The sequence below is a fragment of the Octopus bimaculoides genome, chromosome 18 (assembly GCF_046866305.1).
Source record: "Octopus bimaculoides isolate indiv1 chromosome 18, ASM4686630v1, whole genome shotgun sequence".
Taxonomy (NCBI): domain Eukaryota; kingdom Metazoa; phylum Mollusca; class Cephalopoda; order Octopoda; family Octopodidae; genus Octopus; species Octopus bimaculoides.
Genome location: NC_142945.1, coordinates 9,343,854 through 9,353,853, shown reverse-complemented (window position 1 = coordinate 9,353,853; position 10,000 = coordinate 9,343,854). Strand labels below are relative to the sequence as shown.

General features: G+C 37.7%; 1 protein-coding gene across 1 annotated transcript in view; it reads right to left on the bottom strand.

Moving 5' to 3' along the window:
• The window catches only part of LOC106870512 (mannosyl-oligosaccharide 1,2-alpha-mannosidase IA), a 332,727-nt gene that overhangs the window by 51,742 nt on the left and 270,985 nt on the right, over positions 1-10,000 (bottom strand). Inside the window, exon 4 of the mRNA XM_089365686.1 lies at positions 2,938-3,018. Coding sequence (XP_089221812.1) covers positions 2,938-3,018 — 81 coding nt within the window. The remainder of the gene's footprint in view (positions 1-2,937; positions 3,019-10,000) is intronic.

Genomic DNA, 10,000 nt, shown 5'->3' with positions numbered 1-10,000 from the left:
ATTTGCATGCAATATTCAATTAGATCCTTATTTATGAAAGGAAGAAATGTCATAGAAAAGCAAAAAAGGAAAAAAAGAAACCTAAAGAATAAAAATGAGAATAAATAAAAGACAAAAATGATAATAATGAAAAAAAGAACAAAAAAATAACCCACTTAGTTTGTCAAGAATGGTTGAATGAAATGATTGCTTCATATCTATAGAAGCACATGCGTGATACTTAGATTACATATATCTTTAATCTTTAATCTTTAAGCTCGTGTCAATCACCAGACTGCAGCCATGCTGGAGCATCACATTGAAGAATTTTGCTAGTCAAATGAATCGATCACAATATTCATGCTTTGTTTTTTTTTTTTTTAAGCCTGGTATTTATTCTATCAGTCTCTTTTGCTGGACTGCTAAGTTACAGGGACATAAACACACCAAGACCAGTTGCTAGCCAGTGGAGGTGGACAAAACAGACACACACACACATAGGTGCATATATATATATATATATATATATATATATATATATATATATGCATATATACATATATATTGAGAAAAGAGGAGGTCGTCAGAAGTTTGGTAAAAGAATTTTATATACAGTCATTATTATTTGCGCTTTCATCTGTCTTCGAGCTTGTCAAATAAATTTTATTTGACAATCGAAGATGATGAACAAAAGCGCTGACAAAGTAAAAAAATTCTTTTCTCAAAATTCTGCCGACCTCTTTTCTCAATATTCAATATCTACACACCACTTCTAACACACTATACATGTATGTAATATATACATACATACATATCATCATCGATTAATGTCCGCCTTCAGAGTTTCAGATGCTGGGACCAAAAGAAGATGTCTTTTGGCCCCGGCATTTGAAACTCCAAGTATTATTATGGCAACTAACTGATTGCTCTATATTATATACTTATAGATAAATTCCTCTGTTTACATAATATTGAGGTCTCATTCATTCTTTTGTTGTCATATTAATATTATTATTAATCATCATCATTTAACATCCACTTTCCATGCTAGCATGGATTTGACTGGAGACTGACGAACCGGACGGCTACACCAGACTCTAATCTGATCTGGCAGAGTTTCTACAGCTGAATGCCCTTCCTAACGCCAACTACTCCGAGAGTGTAGTGGGTGCTTTTTACGTGCCACTGGCACGAGGGCCAGTCCGGCGGTACTGGCAAACGGCCACGCTCAAATGGTGTTTTTTATGTGCCACCTGCACAGGAGTCAATCCAATGTTTTGTTCACATATATATATATATAACAGAAAAGGACAGGTTTAGGTCACTGATGATCCAAAACTAATAAGTACACTCGTTAGTGCTGTAATTGGGAATCTGTTAGGATCCAAGTTCACAACTTGGAGCTGGTGATCAGTAGCAGACTTCGGAGTCAGAGGGTATAAATCAAAGGAGAAGGAAAACGAAATGAAGGCAGGACAAGCTTATCAGATCATTTAAAATATTTTCATTAATATAATCAATGTAAAGGTGAATCAGAGTAAGGAACATTAATTACATTAATTAAAATATTTTCAATGATCTGATAAGCTTGTCGTGCCTTGGTTTTTTTGTTTTCATCTTCCTTTAATTCATATGTGTGTCTGTATATATGTATACACATATGCACTCGAACATTATAATGGCAATTTTAATTTTAAAGCAATTTCAGAAAAGTTCACAGAGTGAAGATAACAAATTAAAAATGATATTCCAATTCATTATTTTGTAACTTATTTTTCCTATAAATATTCAAGTTATTCTGGCATCTTTTCTCTTTGTTTTTATTTCCCTTTCAAATTTCACTGTTACAATATCCAGACGTCAATGAAAGATATGCAGGACAATATTATCATTTCATAAATATATATTATTAAGACAGAAAGCTGGTAGAGCCATTAGCACGCCAAGCAAAATGCTTAGCGGTATTTCGTTCGACTTTACATTCTGAGCTGTAAGTCCACCGTGGTTGACTTTGCCTGTCAGCCTTTCAGGGTCAATAAATTAAGTACCAGTTGAACACTGGAGCCAACTTATATCAAACAAGGTTTGTCAGTGGGAGTGTCTTTATTCTGGCAGAAGGGTTTGTCTATCAGTGAGAGGACTTTTATTCCAGCAGAAGGTTTTGTCTATCAGTGGGTCTTTATTCTGGCAGAAAGTATTGTCTGTCAGCGAGCTGGCAGAAACGTTAGCATGTCGGGCGAAATGCTTAGAGGTATTTCGTCTGCCGTTACGTTCTGAGTTCAAATTCCGCCGAGGTCGACTTTGCCTTTCATCCTTTCAGGGTCGATAAATTAAGTACCAGATACACACTGGGGTCGATGTAATCGACTTAATCCCTTTGTCTGTCCTTGTTAGTCCCCTCTATGTGTAGCCCCTTGTAGGCAATAAAGAAATAAGAAAGTATTGTCTGTCAGTGGGAGGGGTTTATTCTAGCAGAAGGATTTGCTTGTCAGTGGGAGAGTCTTTATTCTAGCAGAAGGGTTTGTCTGTCAGTGAAAGGGTTTTAATTCCAGCAAGAGGTTTGTCTCTCAGTGGAAAGGCCTATACCCCAGCAATTTTTATCTGTTAGTGACAGGGTTTATCTATCAGTCAATATGATTGGTTGTCAACCTACCATTTGTAGGAGAATTAACCAGGTTGTCAGTGAGTGAGTGACAGGTTTTCTCAATCTATAGGTCAGTAACATGGTCTGAATGCTAATCTGTGAAAAAAAAGAAGTTGGTTGCCTGCTGCAAGTGCCAAGTAGAATTTACTGAGTTAAACGTACAGAACTTCAACAGCCAAACCATTCTTTCTGCATATAATATAAAACCAGTTCGTCCATTATTTTCTTCGAAAGAAGAAAAAGAGAAAAATCAATAGAAATGTAGGATAATAGCGACATTAGTATCAGTAACAGAGATAAGAGAAAACGCTTACCTTATCGCCAGTTAGAGCATAGGCCGAGAGGAAGCCGCCAAGGAAGCGGATATTGGTTTCAAATACAGACAGATCAGCAGACTAGAAGTAAAGAAATTCGAAGAAAAAAAATTTAGAACAATAACACATGAAAGGAAGAAGAATATTCAATAATTCTATAAATGTGAAGAAAGATCAAAAAGAGAAAAAAAAAAACAAACTAATAACAATAAAATTTCTCAAAGTATGGAGCCTCATATCTAGAAATTAAGCATTTTTTTTTTTCTTATCATAATCTCAAGCAAGATCTAAAGATTATGTCGTGGTCAAACCCCCAAGTGTCATCAACCGTATATCTTAATCCTGAATGTGTATGTAGTTCCAGGGTGGATTTGAACTCGGAGCCGAGTTAATTATAAATTTAACACAATGACCGATGCTCCAGCCCATGAATGTCATTAGTAACTTAGTAGAAATGAATGTTTTCACATATTAACCCTGGAGAATTCAGATTTCTTTGTCCGAGGTACTGCCAAACCATTTATTCACATCGTTTTGAATTAATCATGCATTATCATCGTTTAATGTCCGCTTTCCATGCTAGCATGGGTTGGACGATTTGACTGAGAACTGGTGAAACAAGATGGCTACACCAGGCTCCAATCTGATTTGGCAGAGTTTCTACAGCTGGATGCCATTCCTAATGCCAACCACTCCGAGAGTGTAGTGGGTGCTTTTACGTGCCACCGGCACGAAGGCCAGTCAGGCGGTGCTGGCAACGGCCACACTCAAAATGGTGTATTTTACGTGCCACCTGCACAGGAGCCAGTCCAGCGGCACTGGCAACAATCTCGCTCGAATGTCTTTACATGTGCCAGGAAGGCAACGCTGGGCACAGGTGCCATGTTTTTCTAATTTTTAGAATGGCATTGTAGAGTAGGTGTGAGAGGTCTGACATGGCCAGTTTAAATGCTAAAGGTCACTATAATTTGCTAATCTCTAACACACACACACACTCTCTCTCTCTGTTTGTCCTTTCTCCAATGGAAGGTAACCCTAATTTTACTGGATTTATCTCTTGTGTTTCCTGTACATTGGATTTATCTCTGCTTCCTGTATACAAACTAATATGTATATATTCCCTCATGACAGGAAACTCCGAGAACATACTTTCTATACAAATTGTATTAACTGGAAAGTTACATTTGTGCTTAATTGATGGTTAAACAGCATTAATGTTATTGATAAGATACATTTATTGCAATTATACAAATGAGAAATTTATCTAATTTAATACAATTTTAATTTAATAACTATTACCATTTTGTAATATAGAATTTATATTCCATTGCCTGTGAAATTATAAAAAAAAATTACAGTGACTGAATATATAAGGCACAAACAGTGGCTCAGTAGTTAAGAAGTATGCATCCTAACCATACAGTGTCCAGTTCAGTCCCACTGCATGGCACCATGGGCAAGTATTGTCTACCAAAGCCCTCCGGTTGCCAGGTTGACCAAAACATTGTGAGTGAAAAAGAGCCTGTTGTATACACCCATTCTTTTATTTTTTCACTTGTTTCAGTCATTTGACTGTGGCCATGCTGGAGCACTGCCTTGAAGGGTTTTAGTTGAACTATTCAACCCTAGTACTTATTCTATTGGTCGCTGTTGCCGAACTGCTAAGTGACAGGTATGTAAACACATCAGCATCGGTTGTCAAGCGATGTTGGGTGGACAATCACAGACACACAAACATATACATACATATATATATATATATATATATATACAATGAGCTTCTTTCAGTTTCCGTCTACCAAATCCATTCACAAGGCTTTGGTTGGCCCATGGCTATAGTAGAAGACACTTGCCCCCAAAAAATGAAAGGCAAAGTCAACGACAGTAGGATTTGAACTCAGAATTTAAAGACAGATGAAATTTCACTAAGCATTTTGCCTGGCGTGCTAATGATTCTACCAGCTCACTGTGTTATAAAAGCCCCCCCCCCCCCCCACCTTCATCTCTTGAGGGTAAGCTGATATTTCTAGCGGAAAATCATATATTTCCTAATGTGATATATATAATTTACTTAGCCATTTAGAGATTTCATAATGGCAATATCTTAATTTCTTTCTAGGACTCCAATCTCTTAGATGAATAACAGGTGAAGTTAATGGTGTTGCTATCGCTGTTTTGCTCCAGCTAGGCACCGATTCAGCAATCCTATGATCAAATACATTTCAAATAGAGAGCATCTTACTTTAAGAGGTGGCCTACGACTGCATTATCCAGTGTTCTTTCTGCTTCTAAGGTGGCAGGGTGTGATATGAGGGAGGTTTGGCTGCTATTTATAGCATATTGAGTAACCACCTAGTGGCTCCCTTGGTGGCTTGTTAATAGGTAACATGAAATGATAGCATGACATGTAGTCTTTTTTTTTTTTCCTAGAGAAAGGTATTAATAAGCATTTCTCTTATGAAAACAGAGGGCTATTCTGAAAGCTTAGTTAATGCGTGGTCAACGGTCTGTGAAATGAATCAACGGCCATGACGACGACGACAACGACGAAGAAGAAAGTGTGTGCTTGTGTGTGTGTATGGGGGAGGGAAATTTGAAATATAAAAAAATAAAATAAAATTGACACATTAAAAATATTTCTCTTGAACATCAGATTTCTTTCTTTTTTTAAATTTTTATCCGGAAAGCGGAAAATTAATAACAAATGGATATGAAATGAAAATATGAATACATTAAACATCGAAATATAAATTATCATTATCATGATAATTAATTATCATCATCATCATCACTACCACCATTACCACTTCTGCCTGATGACATTATCCAACATATCATCGTCTAAGTTGGTGACATATGAAATGAGAGAAATTTGGCTGTTATTTCTAGCAACCCTCCTGACCATCTAGAACAGTGACTCTCTAGCAGGGGCCATCTGACCCCTGGGGTGAGGGTCCAAATAAAGTTTTTTTGTTAGAATTTATGTGCAATAAATGGCTTATAATTTTATAATACACCAAATATTTCAATAATTATTTTTATACAATTCCTGATAATATTTAGTTCTAAAAATACAACAAGACCATCTAACTATTGAACGGCTACGAGGGTCCACCTGAGTAAAATAGGAATCAATCAAAGGGGTCCACAGGTAAAAGATGGCTGGGAACTGTTGATCTGGAGGTGAGTTGTTCATTCCAGGTAGTTTTACTGGGTCTTTATCTCCAGGCCAGGCCTGCTTGACTAAACCTATGATCAAAAGCATTCTAACTGTGACCATCTCATCTTAAAATGAATAGTGGGCAATAAACAAGGAACCCAGAACCACATTATCCAACATGCCCCCTTTTCTAAAATGACAGTGTGAAATGCCACTACAAGGTCCAGTCTTTTGTTACAGTGTAATGGCTTTGTGTGCCTCAAAGACCTTGAAAGCTGTGCCGGTGGAGTGGAAGCTAGTGTCTCTTATGCTGGACAGGTCAGGTTAAAGAACAGGGGCTAGACTAATAGGGATCAGCTCTTCATAGAGGTAAAAATGGGTTTGTAGCTAAGTTATAAGAGCAATGATGATGATTCAAAACCAATACGAGCTGAGACAAAAAGGCCTTCCCTCAGAGGAGACACGAAACATTGTCATTTAATGTTTGTTGTCCATGCTGGCATGGGTTGGACAGTTTGAGTGTGGCTGGCAAGCTGCAGAGCTGCACAAGGCTCCAGTCTGCTTAGTCATGGTTTCTACAGCTGGATGCTTTCATGTGGCACTGCATGAAGGCTTTCATGAGGCACTGGCACAAAACTCTTTCAAGTCAATCATCTTCACCAGGGGGATGGGGCAGCTTTATCGCTCCTACCGTGGTGTATGGGTCTTATTGAGTACAGTAAGACACCAGGCAGTACAGCAAAACCTGAAAGGAACCAAGATCCTGTATTACAGGTCAGGTCCTGGCTTGGAACTGAGAAGGTAGGTGGAAGAGAGGCCACCCTAGAAGTAGCTGGAGGCTGGATACCGAGGCAGGGCTAAAAAAAGAAGGGATCCAACTGGAGAGAAACAAAGAGAGATAAGCCAGAGTTGAGAGCAGAGTAGAAAAGTTACCAGTAGTTTATAATCTATTGGGAACAAAGGGCTCAAGTAAAAGAGTGTGAAATGAGAGAGATTTGACTGTTATTTCTAGCAGACTCAACAACCACACAGGGGCAATGCCAGTAACACCAGGTAGCTTCAATAAATGTCGGTTGCAACTCAACCATTGCCAGATACTGGAGTACTGGGAATTAAATGTAGGAAGGATGGGCCTGGGAAGAGGACATTTTGGTTTCAATTCTCCTGGGGTAGGCATAAATATGGCACAAAGAAATAAGAATTAGAAAGAAAAGTTAGGAAATACACATAAAAAAAAAAAAACCCAAACAAACCCTCTCTTTCTGTTTTTTGTTAATTCCGTTTTTATTTAATAAATTAATGAACTTCTGTTGTAGTTGATAAATGTCACTGGCTGCAATTAATTTAATGATTAATAGTGGAGGAGTGTGTGCGCGTGCGTGCATGCACAAGCACGTGCATATGTCTGAGAGAGAGAGAGGGATGTTACCAGTGTATATATACATATATATATATAAGGCCCAGAGTGTATATAAGCAAATGAATATTTTAACACCAACCCAATAGTTTCATGCAAATATATATATATATATATATATGAGAAATTAGAGTGACAAAGGAGTAAACGATTATGGTCGGCCCGAGGCTATAGTAGAAGACACTTGCCCAAGGTGCCACACAGTAGGACTGAACCTAGAACCATGTGGTTGGTAAGCAAGCTACTTACCACACAGCCACTCCTGTGCCTATATATATATCTTAACTGACTTAATGTGCATGGGTATACACACACACTATTAAAAACGCTATGCTGCAGAATATAATTCACTCACAAATTCTAATTTTATTCAAGAATACAGAATCACACATACACTAGCAATACACTTGATGGCACATACATACTCACACACAAACATATATTTACACCTGCATACACCAACATATACATCTATCTCTCCATATATGCACACACACACACACACACACACATATACACATCTACATAAACATACTTATGTGCATATAGATATAGATAAATAAATGCATACACACCCATAAATATATATGTGCATATGAATATAAACACATGCACATACACACACATGTACAGATATAATATCAGCTTGCACAAAACGTTACAGACCAACGAAAGAAGTGCAACACATAATGATGAACGTAAAGATAAGATGAATAAGAAGCAGAAATTGAATTTGCAGGTATGACGTGGCTCAATTGCCACCCTGTTCCACAACTTTACTTGAAATGCCGTCAGTTGCCGACGAAGGTGTGAGCCATCATTTGAAGTGGCACCGAAATGAAATGAGAATGTCATTTGCTCTTCTAAAAGTACTGGAATATTTACTGTCTCCTTACAACTGAAAGGTGTCTTTTTGCTACAAGAAAGAATTGACAAAAGAGACTTGGCACTACCGAAAATAAAATAAAAAGAAAAGAAACAAAATGTTTCTGGGTTTTTTTTTTTTTTTTTCAACTTGTTTGTTTCCAGACTTTCAAGAGACAGCAGCAGATATGTTGGTTGACAGAAGTGAATTAATGGTAAAATTGTGAATGTGTCGAATACTTTGATGTAGAGGGGGTTGTGATAGCGGAGTTGGCAGCAAGGTGGGAAAATGGGAAGGAGAGAAATTTCGGAATTTCAGAGGGAGGCCGTGAGTAAAGTATTTGTGTGGAGAAACATGGATATATATTTATCATTCTTAAGCAAATATATTACTGACAGGAACCTCGAAGTTTCGGCCAGTCAAGCCATCATCGCCTAACTGGGCAAAACTTCCAAGGCACTGTCAACACTATTCTGGTTTAAGAATAATAAATTTGTACTCTACAAAAGTGTAGAGTAACCCCGTCAGATTAATGTAAAATTGTTTTTATTATGTGTGTGTGTTGGCACTCCGTCGGTTACGACGTCGAGGGTTCCAGTTGATCCAATCAACGGAACAGCCTGCTCGTGAAATTAACATGCAAGTGGCTGAGCACTCCACAGACACGTGTACCTTTAACGTAGTTCTCAGGGATATTCAGCGTGACACAATGTGACAAGGCTGACCCTTTGAATTACAGGCACAACAGAAACAGGAAGTAAGAGTGAGAGAAAGTTGTGGTGAAAGAGTACAGCAGGGTTTGCCACCATCCCCTGCCGGAGCCTCGTGGAGCTTTAGGTGTTTTCGCTCAATAAACACTCACAACGCCCGGTCTGGGAATCGAAACCGCGATCCTATGACCGCGAGTGCTGCCCTAACCAATGGGCCATTGCGCCTCCACTTGTTTTTATTATAACTGCACATAAAAAGAGCCATCAACATATAAGTACACACATATTTATATATGTGATTGTGTATATATATATATATATATTGATAGAAAAGACAACAAAAGAAAGAAATAGACCTCAATATTATGTAAATAGAGGAATTTATTTGTAAATAATATGTGACAATTATTTGGTAGCCATGATAAAACTCCGAGTTTCAGATGCCGGGGAGGAAACCCACGCCACCATCTCTTCAGTTATCTCGATGTAATCAACTTAAACCCTTTGTCTGCCCTTGTTGATCTCCTGTATGTTTAGCCCCGTGGGCAATAAAGAAATATATGCATGTGAGCATATTTTTCTGTTTATGATGAGATTTTTTATATCAGTCATCTTTTATCTTTTACTAGTTTCAGTCATTAGACTGCGGCCATGCTGGGGCACCGCCTTTCGAACGAAACAACCCCAGTCCTTGTTTCTTTTCTTAAGCCTGGTACTTATTCTATCGGTCTCTGTTGCCAAACTGCTAAGTTACAGGGATATAAACACACCAACACCAGTTAGTAGTAGTGGGGGACAGACACAGACACACCCATACATATATGTATATATATATGTATGTATATATATATATATATATATATATATATATATATATATATATATATATATATATATATATAAAGCGCATT